The sequence below is a fragment of the Melozone crissalis genome, unplaced genomic scaffold, assembly GCF_028551555.1.
Source record: "Melozone crissalis strain CALT ecotype California unplaced genomic scaffold, PUWL_Pcris_2 ptg000008l_1, whole genome shotgun sequence".
Classification (NCBI taxonomy): domain Eukaryota; kingdom Metazoa; phylum Chordata; class Aves; order Passeriformes; family Passerellidae; genus Melozone; species Melozone crissalis.
The window spans coordinates 10,343,274-10,364,074 of NW_026535786.1; the positions used below are offsets into that span (position 1 = coordinate 10,343,274).

At 44.5% G+C, this 20,801-nt stretch overlaps 1 protein-coding gene across 1 annotated transcript in view; it reads right to left on the reverse strand.

Moving 5' to 3' along the window:
- Positions 1 to 20,801, reverse strand: part of MYO7A (myosin VIIA) — a 99,061-nt gene that overhangs the window by 35,139 nt on the left and 43,121 nt on the right. The window contains exons 5-17 of the mRNA XM_054269914.1: positions 20,459 to 20,476; positions 17,471 to 17,655; positions 15,878 to 15,999; positions 13,954 to 14,096; positions 13,753 to 13,866; positions 12,768 to 12,921; positions 12,012 to 12,112; positions 10,694 to 10,807; positions 9,376 to 9,518; positions 8,806 to 9,016; positions 8,194 to 8,329; positions 7,678 to 7,784; positions 4,252 to 4,308 (exon numbers count right to left, since the gene is read on the reverse strand). Of these exons, the coding sequence (XP_054125889.1) occupies positions 4,252 to 4,308; positions 7,678 to 7,784; positions 8,194 to 8,329; positions 8,806 to 9,016; positions 9,376 to 9,518; positions 10,694 to 10,807; positions 12,012 to 12,112; positions 12,768 to 12,921; positions 13,753 to 13,866; positions 13,954 to 14,096; positions 15,878 to 15,999; positions 17,471 to 17,655; positions 20,459 to 20,476 (1,605 nt within the window). The remainder of the gene's footprint in view (positions 1 to 4,251; positions 4,309 to 7,677; positions 7,785 to 8,193; positions 8,330 to 8,805; positions 9,017 to 9,375; positions 9,519 to 10,693; positions 10,808 to 12,011; positions 12,113 to 12,767; positions 12,922 to 13,752; positions 13,867 to 13,953; positions 14,097 to 15,877; positions 16,000 to 17,470; positions 17,656 to 20,458; positions 20,477 to 20,801) is intronic.

Here is a 20,801-nt window from a genome sequence, read left to right on the forward strand (position 1 = left end):
TCAGTCACAGTGGTGCTGTGTGTCTAGTGGGATCTGGTGCTCAGGGAGCCTTTGTGGGGCAGCAGGTAATGCTGGAGGGCTGGAAGAACAGTTAGGCACCAGGAGGTAACTCCCTCTTAACTAAAGACAGGCTGAGCATGTAACATGACCTGTGACATGACCTGATGGCTAAAGAATTCCTAAAGGGAGAATTCCAGCAGGATTTTTCTTTCTAATATCCTCTTATTTGCAGGTGGTCAAGCCACGTGTGGAGTCACAAAATCCTCATCTGCACTGGCCTTGCTGCCATGTTTTGCAGTGTTTATCTGCACATTTCTGTTACCGTTTTTATTTCTACTTTTGCTGAAATTTTTACATGTGCTTCACCACATATCACTAATAACCTTTAACATTCCCGCCCCCCAAAACTGAGGAATTCCATAGAATCACAGAATAGTTTGGATCAGAAGGGATTACACATTCCCTCTAGTCCAACCCCTTTGCCACGAACAGAGAGTTTACACAGCTCAGGCTCGATGTGATGTTGAGACAAACCCAGTCAAGACAAGCACAAAGTCGTCATGGAATTCCAACAAGAGAAAACCCAGCTCATGCAAACACCACAAAAACCTGGCCTGCTTGCCAAGAACAGCATGGGGGGCTACCAGCGATCTCTCCCAGCAAAATCCTCCCCAGAAGGACAAACTGTTAACAAATCTGGGGTAATTAATGGATACAGCTGCTACCTGCAGAGCACTGGCGAGTCTGATGCTCATATTTTGTTGCAGATTTTCTGAGGAAAAGGCTCTTTCAGCAAGAATCCTGGTTTGAAAGGCTTTGATGAATGTTTTCTCATCACATTGCTAATTATGCACACGAGGCCACCTCTGTGAGGTGGGGAAGGATAGCCACAGGGGTTGGAAGCAGCAACAGATGCAGGAGCAGGGCTGGCAGTCCGAAACAATTGCATGTTAGCCAAATTTTAGTCAGTTTGGGCTTGGCTGGGAGAGATCATTTTTAAGCCATGGTGTTAGGAAGGGAGCAAAACTTTGTACAAGGGCCTACAAGGGAATGCACGAGTGGTTTGCTCCCAGACAGCAAGAAATGCCTCTCCAGCTTGCTGGTGCCTTGCATTTCTTTCCTGCATGCATCCAGATCTGGCAAAAAGTAGTGGTGCCACCTCCATCCTTATATCTGAGGGCTTTTTGCTGGGAGGGGTTGGAAGGAAGGGACAGTGACCAGAGAGCAGCTTGTCTTCCTGTCCAAATAGTCACAGCAGTCTGGGCTCCCCCTGTCAAGACCACTTCATCCCATTGAGGGATGACATTTCAGGGCCTGACATTTGTGCACAGACCCCTCTCAATGGTGGGCACCACCCCATGGGCATTTTTCAGGCTCTCAGACGTACAATAAATAACCTGACAAGTGTTTTGCATCAGTTCCATCCTTTAGGGATGGGTGACACCACTCAATTGTGGTGTCAATTGTGGTTCCTTCTGCCTCACCTCAACAGCAGCTTGGAGAGAATCACACCTCTTCCCTTACTTCAACAAAATGACCCTTCAACAAAAATTACTTTAAAAAAAAGGAGTGAGCAGCCTCTCAACACAGCCTAGCAAGGCACTGATAATACAGGATTTACTGCAGAGGAGAAGCACTTTTTAAGCTAAAGCCAGACCCAGTCCCCATAGCCTGATGGAGAAAGGGCTGATACATACTGCTTTTGCCCAGCCAGACACTTCCTAGCTTTCAAACTCTGAGACGGTAACATCTTTGGGACTCAGACTCTCTTCACTTGTGTTCATACAAAGCCCAGTAGAAGGGAGGATGAGACCTGTGTAAAATGGGGAAAGATGAGCAGGATTCACAGGTGCTGTACCCCAGACTGCAGCACTCAGCCTGTACTTAACATCAAAGGAGGAAAATACTCAAAAACAGAAGAGCAAAAACAAGAAAAAGAAGAGAAATAGATGATTTACAGAAAAGGAGCATGCAGAAGAGAGTTTAGAATGATGTGCAGACCAGCATGACATCCAGACATGCTTCAATTCTGCTTCTTTCTGCCATCTCAAGCCAGTCTGAACTTTGGAAGTGCAAACACATACATGGCTTATGCAGTAACACCAAGACAAAAGGCAAGGAGGATGGCAGCTACAAGGAGAAATGTCACTGAGCCAGAAATGGTAGAGGTTATTCCTTCTGTCTCTTTGCACCTTCTCCTCCTTGAATGACAAGGCTGCTGGTGCAGCTGAAACACACCAGGAGATGGCAGCCTGCCTCAGTGGAAATGCAGAAAGATGAAATACTTGAGGACAGCTAGGGAAGGAGGGTGAAGCATGTGTCACCAGCAATACTCTGGGGAAAGGTTCTGAACAAAGGACCATCCTCCCATCTCTTTAGGATTGTATGGTCACTAAATTGAGCCATGCCAATGTGACATGCAGTCTCTGGGCAAAATGATGCTTTTCTTTGTAATATTTTTATATGAAATGTCACTGGAGTTACCTTCAGGTGACCACTGAAAGCTGAGGCCACCTCATTCTGCAGCATCATATAGTGAAGAGAGTCTTTCTCCTAAAGGGTGTGCAGTCTGGAAAGTGCCTTCCAATGCAATGGTGACTTGGGCTACATAACAGTGCCAAGTATCACTGTTTTGAACTACAAGCTTATTGAGATGCATACATACATATATATATATACATATATGTATATGTGTATATATATATGAATGAAAAATCATTTTTATCTTGGCTGTTCCACCTTTACTTCAGTGTCTAACAAATATGAAATATTATTATTTGTTAGAAAATCTACAAACCACAAAGTTTAGTTGTAAGATCAACTATGACAATAACAAAACTCCCATTTCCCCGTATCACCTGTTGACATCTTCGGAGGAAAAAACTGGTCTAAACATTTCTGACAGATTTTGCACATTTGTCTCCTGGATTTAATCCCACCATAGAATCACAGAATTATTAATTGTTTGGGTTGGAAGGGATCTTAAAGTTCATTTAGTTCTGACCCCAGTGCCATGGGCAGGGACACCTTCCATTAGACCAGACTGCTCAAAGCCCCATCCAACCTGGCTTTGAACACTTCAAGGGATGGGGCATCCACAGCTTCTCTGGGCAACCTGTGCCTGTGCCTTGCCACCCTCACAGGAAAGAAATTCTTCCTAATACCTCAAGTAAACATTTTCTTTTTCACTTTAAAGCCATTCTCCTTGTCCAATCACTCAAGGCCCTCTCCAGCTCTCTTGTATCCTAACTCAGGAAAGCCTTTTATTTTTGGTACAACTGTAGAGCAAGGCCCGGTGATATGTTCCAATTGAAACAATTTTCACCATGATACAGAGGGGAAGGAGTCCACCTCTGGAATTAATGTCTTTCAGTCATTTTGGGTCAGATCCTCCTCATTGGAATTCCAAATCCAAACATCCAAGATACTGCAGAAGTAAAAAGGGATGAAATTCAGCCCCATGCAAAGAGCTGAATTTTGAAAAGTAGGCTAATCCTCTGATTATCAAGGGACTGTGGAAATGTGAGTAGTCACAAAGTCATAAATTTTTTAGCACACAATATTACCTTATGGCCAAATAAATAGCAAGCAAGGTTTGGAAGTTATCAGAACCAGTCAGCAGATGAGATGCAACAGAAAAGATGTAAAAGAGGTGCCAAAAGCCTGTTTTGATGATCACAACAAAATTTCATATTATCTTGTCTTTGAAGGCTTGGATCTGAGGTCCCCCTGAAAAAGAACTAACCTTCCACCTCCAAAAATAATAGCATAATAATTTCCTAACAACCCAGAAATGCAAACCAGGGGTCTCTGCATGTGAGCTGTCTTGCCTCAATAAGTGTAACACAGGGTGAGATTTGCAGTTGTTTGGAGGAATAATGTCCCACTGCAGCCAATGGTGGCACCACAGTAAAAAACAGCCAAATCCCAGATTATCCATCTGAAGTTATTTAGAATGATTCAAATATCAGGAAAAAATCCTCAAAACCTTGGCTGAGCCTGGTTCTGATTTTATCCAAACCAAATTCCCATCACTACAAAGTTCTTCTGAGTTGTGTCCTAGAATTAAGTGACACAGTAATACCCCTGTACCTATTCAACAAGCTGTAAAAATGCTCTCCAACACATTGGTCACTTGAAATGGATCCTCTATAGATAGTGCAGGAAGAGGAATAAACCAACAGCAGTAAAGCACAATCCTTGCCAAGGAGAGGTGAGTATACAAAAGAGGAACTCATGTATTCAGTTTACCTTTGGTGTGGGTGTGGGCGACTGGCCAAATGTGCTGGATGCATAGCCACAGAGAAACTACACGAAGCACAGGTAAAAAAACAAAACAAAACACAAAACAGAGACAGAGAAGAGCAAATAGTGAAAAGAAGGAATAACTGAAATGGGAGCCTGACATTTTTAGTCTTGGAAGTCCAGCTGTTATATATCTCATGAACAAAATGCATTAATTCTTAGATTTTTGTTTAACCCTCTCCTGGATTTCCTCCTTTGTCTTGATGTTCACTTCTCTGAAGGAACTGCCAGTGTTCAGCTCTTGCTTCCTGGAAACAAACTTTATGCATTTTTTAACCTCACTATCTATCCAATTTCAGCCATTCCCACTCTTCTACCTCACACACCTCTGCTCTCAATATACAGTGGCCGGGAAGGTGCCAGGAACAAACCACAAAAACTGTAAAGAAATCCCTCCCTTCCTCCCTAATTTCAATCCCCAAATCAGGTATTTTTGATAGAATTTAAACTTTTGCCAAGGGGAAAGACACCCTGCCCCCCAGTTTCCCATTTGTTTTTCACTTTACAGGGTTCCATCCTCCACTGCTCCTTCTCCCTGTTCCTTGAACAAGCAGTGCTGCCAGACCATACCAGTTGATTCCTCAGAGGAACAGTGTACAACTCCCACTTAATCCATAATTTCACCTGGCACCACTCAAAGCAATGTTCCTGTTCAGCAAACACATGCAGATAAACCCTCTCTGTGATGACCATGAATAAATGAGACTTTACAGCCCCATGTGCTCCAGAAATGCCCAGTTCACCCCACAGGTTTCATTGTGTACAGGTATTAGGTCTTTCAGGGACCAAACAGTTACTACAACATTCAAATATACAATCTCAACCAGTTATCAAATTTCTCTGATCTGTGGCTTTCTCAAGTTTCTGGAATATAAGGGCCCCATTTGAAAGACTGAATGTAAGGTAGATGTGGACTTGTACCTGACTCACAAAATCCTACAAACTCATCAATAAGCTCCTGAGGACCAAAGTTTGGAAGGTGTTGAGCCTCAGGATTTGATTAGGGCCTTAGCAGAACAGCCCCTTGTCTCTCTTTAAGAGAAGATGTTACATTTGATTGACCAAGCCTGAGTGTCTCTGGAAATTTCCTACACATAGTGCCTCACTGAAGCTGGGGAAAGGCATGCACAGCTCCAGGGCATTCCAAGGACACTTCACCATAGAGCTTTGCTACATTAACTGCTACATGCAGTTAATTTCTGTGACCCAGGCTCACTTGCTCCTTCTTTTGGGGCACGTGTCCTAATAAAGGGGCTGCAGACATTAATAAACGTTGGTGGAAAGCAATGGCAAAAGCATCCCAGCCCCATGTTGGATCCTGCTTGTCTGAGAATTTTTGTGTGGTGGTGTTCAGGGAATTAGTGCTCTCTAGGTTCACAGTGACAGTGTGCATGACTAGAGGAGCTTGCACACAATGTTGGCTCTTCTTCCAGTTCTATGACATCGGGCTAAAAATCTCTCATTCCAAAAAGAAACTCAGGCATCATTAACGTATCAAAGCACAGAGACCACCACTTGGGGCACATTCTGAAGATGTCTAGTGGAACTATAAAAAAATCTCAAACAGTTTATGTTAAAAAAAAGGGATCCAATGCTTTCAGAGGTTTCAGTTCTCAGATCCTAGACAACATTCAGGCAGACATCTCAACTTTGCTATTATATACCTCCAGCATATTTTAAAGATGGTTTGGTAGGGATCCCTGTGAGAAAGCTTGTGTGACTGTTTAAACCCTTTAACTGATGCCCCAGAGTGCATCTCTGCTCTGCCCAAAGAAGAAAGAAATCACTTCCAAGGTCAACTGCAAAGCTTACACCAAAAATAAAAAGCAGCAAGGAATAAGCAATCAAAAGCAAAGTAAGCAGCAGCACTGATGCTAAGGGAGTTAGCGTCTACTTCAACAGGAGTATCCACTTCTGAGGATAGCTCTGAACCCAATAGGAGTGTCATGCCAATTGATAGCTTAATTAGTAATTGATAAATGTTCGTTTATTCCAAATGAAGTCAAAAGGATAACCACCATTAATATCATCAGGAGCAAAAGTGAATGGCTGAACTTTATGAACAAGGCTTGCAAAACAGCACGTAGCATACTCAAAGAAATGTCTTGGGAATGCAAATATTTCTTTCCCTTGGCAAGTAAAGGAATTCAGCACTTACAAACTGGCACTCCTGAAAGTCCCTAAGTCCCTTGGTCCATCAGTGGCATTGGCTGGCATTTGGAAATGGGACTCCGACTGCCAAAAAATGTGTTTGCTTTGAAAAATGTTATTCCCACACCCTCTGCAGTCCCATGATTTTTGCCTTGGGAAAGACTGGGGGATTTGGCCATAGTGACTGATCTGTACAGGCTTTCAGATTCTGCAAGACTGACATCTTAAAACACTTTCTACTTTAATCTTGGGAGCAGGGATGAGTAGAGAGATTTAGATGTTCAACTTGTGGAAGAAAATATTGCACATTTGTGTTACTAAAGTGAAATGGTCACTAATCTCAGCATTTAAGCTGGTATCCCAGTAATAAATGTTCAAATGGGATGGAAAGGGTTACAGAGGTAACTGCCTTTCTCTGAAACTTCAGGGCACACAGTCTTCTCTCACACTGAGTGTGGAGTAGACACATAACCTTCTGGAGAACTGGGATGCGGAAAGAGGAGCTTTGAAGTTCAGCTTTCATAACTGGTGTTCCCTCTCTCTGCTGCTGTAACAGTAAAACACAACTGTTCCCTTCAAGTCTTCTTGTGGTGCTTAAGGACCAGCAAGATTGTCCTTTTGTTCTACTCTGGTTGACAAGTATTTGGCTTTTACTTGGACTCATAGAAAGGTTTGGGTTTGAAGGGACCTTCAAAGTCACCTAGTTCCAACCCTCCTGCCATAGGCAGGGACACCTTCCAGTAGGCCAGATTGCTTGAACACTTGAACACTTTGAGGGATGGGGCATCCACAGCTTCTCTGGGCAATCTATATCAGCATCTCACCACCCTCACAGGTAAGAACTTCCTAACACCTAATCTAAACCTACTCTCTGTTAGTTTACTTCTCATTCTATAATACACACATCTGGATGACCTAACTGGAAGGCACAGTTACTTTCTCTCAGATTTCTACAATCACAAACCTGATTGTTCCAATCCCTACACAAGTCTGAGGGGCCATGATAGCAAAAAAATAGTATTTGATGAACCAAATGCAGTGAACTGGGGGCATGAATGTGGATGCACCCATGACACTGCATTAACATTTCTGATAGTTGACTCTCACTAGCAGGTTTGGAACACCCCAAGGAGCATCGGAGCAACATGACTCTGCAAATCTTCCACCCCTTCCAGGACACACCCCTCCTCCTGAATAAACATCTTCTCCCGCCTGCATTACCATTGCCACATCTGCTTGGAAGATCTGCTTGATGAATTTGTTTTTTGAGGAATGCACCAGCTGAATGATGTCTCCATGCAGCGTGTCCCTGTTTTTCTCCAAGAAACCTAGAGAAATAATGGGACAACACATAGATGACACAGTGCAACATGGTCAGCACGTGAGTTGCAAGCAGCTTCTGGCTTGTTGGATTACTGGATGTTCTTGGTGAGGTAATGGGAGTAATGAGTGAGCAGAGAGAGAGACCATGAGAAGGAAGACAGAAGTGCATCTTCAGACTGGACTGAGGACGCAGTGGTGCAAAGCACTGCCATTCTGTCACAGGCACACATGAATGAAACAGCACCAAACTCTGCAGCTCATGGGCACAGCTGGGGGGTCAAGTCATTGCAGCCGGAAAAGGAAAACACTGACATGACCATGGACTACCACACTGCCCTGCTCCAACACAGCAGTGGCTTGTCTGCCCATGAACATCCCCTCACCCCCTGCAGTGCCCTAGGAGCTGCCCCATACCTTTTGTTTCGTAGTAAACAATTCCAGCAAAATGGTTAATGCCAAACTGGGTTTCGTAGTTATTCTTCGGAGGAATATAGTTGGTGTTAAGCTTGTGCTGGGAGTTCAGCTTGTGCAGCATGGTGGCATCTGTACCCTGTACATGCATGAAAAGATCTGACATTTAACCAAGGCTATTCCCAGTGAAATAATTTTCCAGTCAATAGCACATTTCTTTCTTGACTTGGTGACAATGTGCATTTATGTTGAGAAGTGATATGTTGGAGAAAATATGCCAAGTGCAAAAATTACAGAAATTAATTAAATATCACTGGTATGTAGTTCTGTATTCAAAATAATGCTCCAAAAGGAGTGTATTTTACATTATTTTCTCTTAAACTTTGCCAATAGATGTTTTTGAGCCTCTTGCAGGCATATTTTCCCATCAGAAACACTTGTTTCTGTCACAGTGATGGAAGAAAATTTAAGAGAGCAATAAAAACTATAAATAGACAGGCCACTGGTGAATGTGTGTTTGGGGCTGAGCAGATCTCTCACAGGTTGCCAGCATGCAAGTGCAAAGGGGATAAAATCAGGAGAACCACTGGCAGCAAGGCTGAGTCCAAAACACACCTTGGGGAACTTGCTCTCCTCGTCAATGAGGGAGATGATGTTCATAGGCTTGATGGCAATCATGTCCAAGGCATCCTGGTTATCCGTGAACTCGATGTGCTGCCAGTTGATGTTCTCCAGGTTGTACTCCTCCTGCTCTAGCTTGAAGACATGGCGCACAAAGAACTGTTGCAGGTTTTCATTTGCAAAGTTAATGCAAAGCTGCTCAAAACTGTGGAGGGAAAGTCAAGAAAAGGCCTTTTTATATACACCCTGGTTAATTTTTTTTACATCTCTCTTCATGCTTTAAGCAATACTCTCAGACCTTGTCAACCACTCAGTAAAGCTGCTGTTGGCTTAGAATTTCCTTATTGGTTCAGACAATCAGTTTTTTTTCTCAAAACAATGTTATGTGTGTGGTCTAAATCAGTTTAGAAACTGACTGATTAGCTCTGATAATTTCTCATATAGAATTAGGCTTGGTCCAACCCAGTCCAGTTCACTTCAGGAGAGGTGAAAGGACTGCAAGACCTTGAGCTTGGGCTTGTGAAGGAGGATTAAGACCTGGTTCTCCTTTTGCAGGCTCCATACCTGTTCACAGTGAAGTTCTCAAAGCCAAAGATGTCAAGAAGGCCAATGGATCTCCTGATACTTTTGAGTTCCTGGGAAGGAGGTCTGTAAATTGCAGCATTGATCTTCTCCACGATCCACACAAAAAGTCTCCCATAAATTCCCTGCAACATTGCAAAGATGGAGCTCACTGAGACAGTTCAGCAGTTTGTCCTGCTAGTCTGTGTCACCACTTCACCCTTGATGGCACACGTTCTCTTAAAGCATGGCCAACAACCAGACAGTCCCTGAGGATGTGCTCACCAACGTTTGTGCCAGACTCTTGGCATGGCTTAAAGCTTCAAGAAACATTATGTAGATCAAGGAAAACAGACCTGAAAGCCTGAAAGCCTAGCTAAAAGACAATTGAGCGCAAACCTCTAAATTTGGATAGTGCTACATTTTGGATCTTTGGGCCTGCTGTGAAGCCAGACAGTCCTCTCCTTGGTTTCCACACGTTTCTCTCTACAGATCAGCAGAGCAGAGCCATGTTATGCTGCAAGAACATCTTGCTCACTTGAACAAGGTGCTCACTGAAACAGTGCAGCACTGGCTGAACACTCTGATGACCTAATGACACAGATATTGCTGCTTCAGTAATTCCAGAACTTCATGTTTTAAACTGTTGTTAATTTTTATTTTATAAGCCACAGTAATGTGACCAAGAGGGGAGACTAATTCAAAGGCCCATCACCACTAGAGAAGACACTGCAGGCTAGTTAGCTTCCAAACCAGCTTGATCGACCAATTCCCCAGATAAAATGAGGACCCAAGTTGGTCAAAGCATGCCAATAATGCTTGTCTTGTAATTTTACATGGGGCTGCAAACAGCACAGCAGTGATCCACACCTATCCCATCAACCTGCTTCACTCCAAAGCCTCAAGATGTTCTAAGTGCTCTGATGGCTTCTGGATTGCTCTATCCCTGGCCTTGTGTTGTTCAGCTGTATTTATTGCTGCTTACATTTCCAAATCCTGAATTTTGGGTGTGTGCACTGGAGGTGTTGGTAGAGTTGCTCTGATTTACACTAGTTGAGGATCTTTCTAGAAGCTGAGGTAATTTCAGAATGATGGGTCCTTCAGCAGGTCCCCTTTGAGTACAGACAATCTCCAATCCAGATGCCAAATCCCTTGCAGAGCATGTTCCATACATTTCTTCCACCTCAACTCTTTGTACATCCCAATTAGAACAGGGTTTCAAGGGCATTTGCTGATCTGAGCTCACACAGGCACAGTCTCAGAAGGGGCAGATTTCTTCAGCTTATCAAGAGAAGGCACAAGGAAATGCCCTGAGACTTACCTTTACAAAAGCGTCCCTCACATCCAGCGCTTGTTCCATGCTGAGAGGGGTGGAGACAGTTTCACCCCTGGTGATTATGGTCCGGCTGGTAAGGCAGTTCATCACGTCCTGAGGCTCAACCTGACAGACACAACATCAAACACAGCTGCTGTACAGGGGAGGTACCTCAAATGAAGACACAGGCTTTTTCAGAGAGAAAAATTAACATTTTTATACTGTATTTTAATCTGGAAGGTGTTCTTGGGACTTAGCATGAGATGTTAATGAGGTGGGGGAGCACAGGATGAGAAGGCAGAGCAAAGCCTGCAAAGCTGTATGCTACCAGCATGGGTTAAAGCTTTGCATCACCTTGACCCATTTTTGTACTTCATCAGGGAAATCTCCACTCTCTAAGTGGACAGAGAACTGTGGATCACACTCTGGGCCACAGTGCCTAAGGAGATGAGGTGATGTCCCTGTTAGCTCTTGAGAAGGCCACTGAAGAATGCCCCAGTCACTGCATGGATGATTTCAGTGAGGGTCAACTCACCTCACTCTTCAGACACACAGAATATATATGACATATGTCTCAAGTACCATTATGAACTTTATTTATATCACTGAGGGAAACACCCTACTTTAGGGACTGAGGTATTCTGGATGTCCTTTCTAGTAAAATGTGCTAGACCCACCAGAGGGTCTGTTCCTATCTGCTGATATGAAGGAGACTTCAGATAACCCAGTCATGGAATCATAGGATATTTTGGGTTGGAAAGGACCTTTAAAGATCATCTAGTTCTAGCCCCCCAACAGGAACAGTTTCTGCTAGACCAGGTTGCTCAAAGTCCCAGCCTTGAACATGCCTACAAATGGAGCAGCCACAAAATCCCTGGGCAACCTGTTCCAGTGCTTCACCACCCTCAGTGAAGAATTTCTTAATATCTAATTTAAACCTGTCCTCTTTCAGTTTGAAGCCATTCCACCTTGTCTTATCATTCCATGTCCTTGTCAAAAGTTCCTCCCCCAGCTCTCTTGCAGCCCCTCTAGGTACTGAAAGGGGCTCTAAGTTGTCCCCAGAGCCTTCTCCTCTCCAGACTGAAACACTCCAGATCTCTCAGCCTGTCTCCACAGAAGATGTGCTCCAGCCCTCTGAGTATCTTTGCAGCCTCCTCTGGCTACTCAGCCCAGATGGAGACATTCACGTTCAAGCTGCCAATGCAGGACACAATATGGCTTATCCAGGCCTCTTCAGCCTCCCAGAGCTGGTGGTGCAACAGGAGGCTGGCTCGGACAAGCTTTGCCACAATACTAAAAAGCTGGGATGGAATCAGAAGGGGACCAGCAGCACTGCAGGGCCACTGACCTCCAGCAATGTTGCCGCAGTGATGAGCGATGCTGACTGAACAACCTCGCAGGCATCCAGGTTGTCATAGGTCCGAGCTGGGGAAAGAAAGGCAGAGGGAAAGCCATCAGCAAGGGACATGTCTCTGCAGAAGGTGGATGGGGTGAGGGAAAGGGTCATTCTCCACTGCCTCTGTGTGATGTCCTGGCAAAATCTGGCCATCAGAAGGGAGAGAAAAGTTCACACATCTGCTGGAGTCCTGCTGCTGACTGCAAAGGACCTGTACTCAGCTCTGCCAGACCAGATAGTAAATAATGTAGAAATGTTTTAGCACCTAAGTGCTTTAGACTTCTGCCTTCTGAAGAGGCTTTTTAAATCACTGTGTCATTTCTGAGAGCAGAGCTGTTTAGTACATTTACAAAGGTATATCCAATCACACAGGCACCTGTCAAACACTCCATTAGTCTCTCTTAGTAAAACCTGAGTCTACTGAATGACCTCTGTCCATATTCGACCTCACAACACTCAGAAACGTGGATGTCATTGAGCACACTGCAGCCTGGTAGAGCTTCTGTGGGCAGGTGGAATTATTCCTTATTCCTTGTCCTTACAATGCCATAATAAACACTGAGTCCCTGGCATGGCACCCTGAAAGGTGTTCTGGATACAGCTCTCCATCCCTAAGCTTGGCTCTCTGCCAGCAGGCAGAATAAAGAGCAGCAGTGCACTGGACCATGTATTTTGTCCTTTTACCTTCATACTGCAGGTTGCCCATGTGCAGGATGGCAGCCAGCAGCTTGGAGATCTCCCAGTTCTCAGTGTCGGTGAACATGAGGACCTTCATAGCGGAGCGGATATTGGCGTACTCCTTGCTATCATCTCTGCCATCACAGGTCGTGCAGTTACCCTGGGGGGGCAAACGGGGCACACACTGCATGGGGCAAAGCCAGGGAGCACCAGGGTAGCACCCTAAGCTCTCAGGGCTTCCCCCAGAACCAGCAAGGTTTTGTTTAAGGGATGGTGCTGAACTTGTGGATCTGGCTCTGCCCTTTGTCATATTCTACGACTCAGTGCTGAGCCTTGTGACCTACACTTACCCTGTTGTCCCCAGGTACCCTGTGTCTGACTGCCATCAGCAGAAGATAAAAAGCCCTCTGAGGTGGGCATAGAGAGCTGGAGGCTCCCACTGATCCAGTTAGAAAGCTGGGTCCCAGCCTTGCTGATGATGCATCAGCCTTAATTATACCTGCTTCTATCAGCTCGTCTGGATATCAACACTGGTATATAGGGAATGGGGTTGGAGATTGCTGGCTCGGTCAGACACTTGGAGCACACACAGCTCAGCCCCATATTCTGCTGAGAACGTGCCATCCAGACAAGCACTTCTCTACACCCATCACTGCCTCAAGAGCAGCAGGTCTTATCTAACACCCTGGCTACTTCCAAACATGTGGCATGGGCACCATACACCATCCCATCAAAGCTTGTGTTCTACTTCACAGAAAGTGTGGAAATAGCCTGGTCTAGACACAGGGATTAAGGATTTCCACTAAGACTATGAGCCTCGTGGTGGTGAGACAAAGAGATCTGTCAAACCCTGTGGCTAAGGCTCAGGAAGGTCATAACCAGCAAAGCAGCTCTTGGCTACAGAAGCACTTCTCTTTTCCTTTTCCCTTGCTAAGGACCTTTCACCACATCACCCTACCCCCACCAAACCTCTGTTTCGCTGCTCTCTCACCATTGCAAGGTAGTTGTAGTCTGTGGCTTTCCCAAGACCCAGCTTCTTCTTCTGCTCCACGGTCATTCCTCTCAGCATGCAGTAGAACACGTGGTAATTCCTCTCATCCTGGGCCTGCAGGAGAAGAGCAAGTGCCAGCTCTGTGAGGAGAACAGCATGGCAAAGGTCAGCTGCCCACGCCTTGCAGGTGTATCGCCTTACCTGCCTGCACACCCGGGACTTCTCCAGCAGGTACTGCTCAATCTTTGCCCCCTCTATGGCTCCCCTTTTGTTGAAGTGGATGTCGATGTACTTCCCAAACCGGCTGGAATTGTCATTACGGATGGTCTTTGCGTTCCCGAAAGCTGCAAGAATTATGGTGCGTTAGAGAGGGTCTGATGCAGGGAGGATGATGGATCTGGTCTCAATGAGGGGGGAAAAGTCAAAAGAGTGAGGCTGAGAGGGTTAAAAGCAGCCCCAAAGTCTTCCCTTAAGTTTGGCTGGATCAATTTCATCTCAATGTGAGGAAACAACATGTATATCAGATGACTTTCCTTGGAAATACAGAGAGGAGCACAGAGCAGGAAGCTTGGGAATGGGGTGACCTTATCCAGGAAGCAGGTCTAGGACAGCAGGATTTTGGTGGCAGCTGATGAAATGAGAGGAGAGTTGAGCAAGAGTGGCTGCAGTGTGAAAGGTGACACTGTGCAAAAATGACAGAGATGCTGGTGAGTGATTTAATGACTGAGAGGAAAAGAAAAGGGAAAATGCTTCCAAAAGGGAAATACAGACAACTAAGCCAACCTTCAGAAGGAGACTTCTCCCTGCAAGCAGACTGTGCAGAGAAAGATATCCATGTCCATCCTCTGTTGGGTGTGGATGAGTGCCCTAAGCCAGCATACCCCGCAATTTCAGCTCCAGGATTTCTGGCAGGTGATGGACATGCACTTGAATTACAGAGCCTCTCTTTCCTGAATCTCAGCAGCGACCAAGTGCATATTCAATAGTGCCCTGTGTGCTTGTCACACTTCTGTTGGTTCCTAAAGGGTTATTCACCAAGCAGAGGAGGTAAAAATCATAGAATGGTTTGGGTTGGAAGGGACCTTCAAGATCATCTAGCTCCACCCCCTCTGCCAAGGGCAGGGGACCTTCCCACTAGATCAGGTTGATCAAACCTCTATCTTTAAAGGACAACCCTAATGTTATTCTTCAAAGAAAAAGCAGTTTTTCTGCATAAGCATAAAAGGTACATGTGGCATCATTTTGGGTCAAGAGGGTTAGATAACCTATTTAATTTACAGATATCCAATTAAAACAGTGGGGTTGATCACAGTAACAGCCTGCCAATGAACCTATTAAGGCCACAAGCTGATTCTCCTTATCTGGTTCTCTCTTGGACTCCTCTATTTCTTCTTCTGCATTCTGCTGCCATTCACTGGTCTTGGAAGGAAAAGGTGGGGTTTGCTATTGTATACAGCCAGCACAAGGTGGTGTGAAGCTCAGGTCCTATTAAATTGATGTTTTATGGAGCCATCTAAGAATGGGAATAGGATTCCTATTCCTTAAAACCATTCCTAAGAATAGGAATAGGATTTTTGCAACTATGGCCAAAAAAAGCAAATAATTAGTTTGCTGAATGCAGCATTGATGGGATACTGAAGCTCTGCTTGCAGTCCAGCACTGGAGGAGGTGGTGAGATTTTTCAAAAGAGCAAAAATGTATTGATCAGCACTTTTACATACTACACACAGAATTAGTTAAAATTCAGGGTTTTGGATGGATTTTCTGGGGGGAAAAAAGTACTGTTTTATGTGGAAAACCACTTTCCCCCCCAGTTTTTAAAGTAACAAAATAGTTGAAAAAATAATACAGGTTAGCTGAAATGCTTTGCTTTCAACAATAGTTGTCGAAAATATTAAAGGAAACATTGAGAGCTTAGAGAATATTAGTCTTGTGAAAAATAAATTCAGATGGAAAGAATCTGAATGTGTTGTTTAGCAAAAGTTTACCTTAAAAAAAAGTTTTGTCACTTTTTTGGAAACTCAAAGTGTGACATAAGTGTTTTACATTTGGTTATATTTTATGGTTCCTGAATCTGTTTCTTATTTTTTCCAGCAACAGAATTCTTTGTTATCTGAGGCCTCACCTTCCAAGATGGGATTTGCCTCCAGGACCTGCTGCTCAATCCAGGAGTGCTGGCCACTGATTGCTGCCAGGAATTGCAGAATCAGTTTTGTGCTTTCTGTCTTCCCTGCTCCAGATTCTCCACTGCAAAGACAAAGGAGTGGAGGTCAGTGAGAGCCATGCTGCATCCCTGCCAATGTCCCTCCCTCCGTCTCCAAAGGAACTTCTGTCTCTTGTGTCTCTTCTGTTAGCGTAGGCAGGATGAGACCACTAAGGATGGGTTTCCAGCATCCCAAGGATGATCAAACCTGGTTGTGGGACAAATGATAGGACATGGTATCAGATAGCTTCCAGCCAAGATCCAGATTTTCTCTGTGTTCCATTTGGCCCAAACTGTTGCTTGAGTTTGGGTATCCCCAGCAAATGCCATCATTCAACCAGCACCAAGAAGGTCGTGAAGTACTTTCCATCAGTGCTTTTCCAGGTATGATCACCAGACCATGACCCTGTGGTCTAGGATCTAGCTGTTCCCATGGGACATCACCACCACTCTTGAGCTGTGATAAGGCAGACTGTGAGATGCAGCCTTTTACCAGGAGGGACTTCCACAGGTCTCCTAGGCTTGTTCTAACCAGGAGCACGGGAGAGAGGAGAAGCTTATGGGGCAGGAAGCCAGAGTTATTCCTCAAACTTTTCTCTGCACTGAAAGATAACCTCAGTTATCTTGTGAAAGGGCTGGGCAGAAATATTCGGGTCAGTCTATGGTGTGTTTGATACATGGGCTAGCCAAAATAAGCAACTGAAACAGACCTTCCTGACATTGAGTACCTAGCCTTGGCCTCATGGGCAAATCATTTCACTTTTCAGGCCACTGGCACACTGCATTGACTCTCCTATGGGCCCCAAATGATGCTTTTTTAGACCAGCAAAATAAGCCTTACTGAATGGCCTTTTCAGACTCATGTATCTGAAATACTGCACACCGGATGTTCCAGAGTTATGGCTTTTCATTCAATGAAACTTAGGGTAGGCACGCCCTGGGGAAAAGGGTGATTCAAATGAAAAAGACTGTGGATTCTATGGATTCAGAATTTATAGGATTGTGTTGGAGGGCTGAGGACATAAAATCTGGCTCATACCACCATTTGGGACAGATTCTGGAGGGAACTCTACCCATAGCTGTGACCAGGCACTCCTTGGTGCCCAAGGCTGATCGGTCCAGAGCAGAGCCATGCTTGGAGACACTGTTCAGGAGTGTAAATGACCACAGGTCCAGTGACCAAGCTTGTCCCTGGCCCTCTCTTTCCCTGCAGCAAGTATCGATGTTTGCATTTTTGACGTCTGTAGGAGTGTTGAGTTTAAACTTAAAAGTGGAGGTTAAAAATGAATATGAGATCTATTGAGTTGCAAGGGTAAAATGCAAAAGTATTGATAAAGCACCTCTACAAGAAACAGAGTGACTGCAAACAGAGACCTCCCCTGCACTGGGAGTATGTGGATGGAAGATCTAATCAGTCACTCAATGTCTGATTCTATCTGATAAGCTGTTCCAAATCAAGCATCTGCTCAGCATCTGCTTTCAGGCTATGGCCCATTTGGAAACTCAGCAACTCACCTTATGATACAGCACTGGTCCTTGTTGTTGCGCTGCATGTTGAAGTAGCAGTTGTCAGCAATTGCGAAGATGTGTGGTGGCATCTCACCAATCTTTTTGTTGGTGTAGAGGCGTATCTGCTCGGGTGAGTAGATGGGTAGGAGCTGGTAGGGGTTTACTGCCACCAGTATTGAACCAGTGTATGTCTGGAGGAGAAGCACATGAAGGTTTATGGGGACAGTGAGGTGTAGCCGAGAGACTTTAGCAGCTTGGATGGGATGTGGATGAAGGCCAAAAAAATCAAGGCTTTTTAAAAGCTGGATGAAAGATGATGCTCAAGTCAGAGATGCTTGCAGGGGGAGACAGGGTTAAAATGGGAACAGAAGTCCCAAATCGGTTCATATTCAGCCTTGCTCATGCACAGCATGGTTTCAAGCCTTAATTCATATTTTGTATGCTCTCAGTTAAGATTCAGAGTCTTAAGAGAAGCTCATATTTGCAAAAATATCACCAGAACCAGCATATATCCATACATATCTGCTACATTGTACATACAATGAGAAACCATAGGTGAAGATACCTGACAACCATTCCCATATGCCAAGGCAGGACCATCTGGATCTAAACCATCCTGACAGATGACTATCTAATCTGTTTTTATCAATCCACAGCAGCTGCTAAACTTCCCTCTGCAATGCATTCTTCTCTTCCATCTCTGCCTAACCAAATCTCTCTATACTTCAGTTTAAACCTTTTCCTGTGCAGATGGCTATTGTCCACAAAGTCCTGACATATCCCTTCTCATCTATTTTGTAAATGGCCTTTGGTCCAGCTGTCCTGGGCCTTGAGTAGCAAACCCCTCTGTACTATCTTGCTCTTTCATTTCTGCCCTTCCAGAAGCTGTTTCTCTCAAGCCTCTCATCAAAGGACTCATGAACTTCGTTATCTTGCTCAGATGTAGTGCTGAGGTTAGGAGGGTTGGCCACATCCCAACCTCAAGGCAGAGAATAAGGACCTCCTTCCCCTGTTTCATCTGTCTAAAAGTCAGTGTCTAGAGCAGGTGAGTCAATGGGCCTTCAACTTGGGTTAGCCCAGGGGCATGAGATGAAGGCTACTTTCACTCTGTAACTTCAAAGAATTCAAGTCACTTTCTCTAGGTTAATTTTTAGCAACTGAAGTTACAAGATTAATCTTAAATTTCTTTCCTGCTGGAACCAGCTGTGAAAGCACCCCCACTACTGCATATATTTTTTCAGGAAACAAAATAAGCAATTTCAACATTCATATAATCCTGATGGATTTTCATCTGCATGGCCTAAACCCAGTAAGGCTTTGGCACAAAGCAGCAAAGTGGCACAGCCAAGGATGCTTGTGAGGGAGAAGAAATAATTTGCCACCATCTGTCCAAAACCTGCCACCAGTTCAGGCTTCCTGGACGCAGCCAGTAGGTGGCAATTGTGTCCCACAGTAGGGAGGATGAAAGCCATTAGGGGCTCCTCACCTTCTACTCTCATGGCCAACACAAGAGAGCAACTTTCAGTTCAGTCCCATATGAGGTTTGACTTTACAGTGCTAACTGAGAAAGGACACAATACTCTTCTCTGTAATGGGGGATTATGTGCCAGTAGGGGAGAAAAGCTCTTTGAGTTCCAGAACAATGTTGTCACAACTCCAAAGGGTAGAAATTGGCTGTGAAATCATGTAGACTGGATTTTAGAAAAAGAAGGCATTGAAAAAAGGGAGCAGAGACATCCCTTCAGAGAAGCCTTCAAAGGGGACAGAACAGGTAACCTCAGTGCTCAGAGGAGGAGGGAGCTCAATTTCTGAATGGCATTATGACAGCAAGATCCCTAATGAAGATTCCTTTGAGTCTTCCTTATTTCATTAATTTCCTCTTTACAATTTATCACCGGGGACATTTTTAGGGGCATTAATTTTAGGGATATTTTTAATCTTCCTTGAGCTTTAAAAAAAAAAAAATCTAACTTCTTGCAGAGGTCTCTGAAATCCCTGCATTTCAATCACACTGGTCTGCCCTGCCACAAATGTAAACAGAGAGGCTTTTAAAGGTGTTAACCATTAGATATTCTTTCTGGATGCTCCCACTGACCCTTCCCTTGTGATCCACAAAACCCTTTGTCAGCATGAACTCTTGTACTATTGCTTGTTTTCGTAGCTCATTCCTAGTTGATAAATAATCACAATTTGCCCAATTCTCACAGCTGACAGAAGGCAAAACTTTGTTCACTCTGTTGATCAGGGGCCAAAGGGCACTTCCAAGGAAATAGTAGCTTACTGGTTTCTATTGCTGGGAGATGTCAAAGCCCTTTTCTATCGGAAAAATAAAGCTTTACTGAGAGCAGGGACTCTGCTGTAGCTGACCACAGGAACCGCATCTCACAGCAAATTCATTACTGCCTGCATGACCTACATTTTAATTAGCCCCAAACAAATCCTTTCTGAGCCTGCTTCCCTTGCTACCCAGAACACCATGGCTGACTTCATCTGGATTGTTATGGGGTTAAAGCTCTACCAAACATTAGTGCATTTTGGCAGCCCTTAGAGAGCAGCAGCAGGCGCTGGTTTCATCTCTAGATAAAGAGATTTAACCTTACTCACAAGTCCAAACTCCCTACCAGACTCTCTTGCTATTCAGTGTAGTTTCTCTGGCTGTGTGCAAGCCAAACCAAGGGCAAGAAGCCCTTGTTGAAGTTTTTCATATTTTGCTGCAGACATTTCTTCCCTTCAAGTTAAGGTCATTACTGAGAAGAACTTAAAGCTTTAACCACATTCACAGGTGGGGGACCTTCCATTTCTGGGAACGTGTCACAACTTCACCATGTCGGTCAAGCTCTGCACCAAAGCAGATGGATGCTCTCCATGCATTTATGAAGCAGCAGCAATGGTGGTGCAAAGTAAATGAGAAGGCCACAACAGTGAACAAAAAAAGGTGATCCTGTGGAAGGCATGACAGCAATTGCAAATGACTTTGCCAAGAGTCATACTTACCCTCCCGCCGCAGTTTGTCTTATGAATAAAATGTGAGGGAGAAGAAAAAGGGAAATTACATTTTATTAGAGTAGAACTACATCCTCCACAAAGCTAAGGACACAAGGAAACAAGAGGAACTGAAGTTCCATTGGAAAAGTAATCATTTACTCAGCAGGCTCAGAAATCCTTTCAAGCAGTGAAACTTCACTGTCTTTAAGACAATGATAATTACACCACAGAAGAAAAAACACCTCTGTCTTTAAGACAGTGCTAATTATACCGCAGAAAAAAACCCCTCAGTGGGCTGGGTATACCCTGCACACATGGCATCCATATGGTGGTACGTTGGCTTTGCAAAACT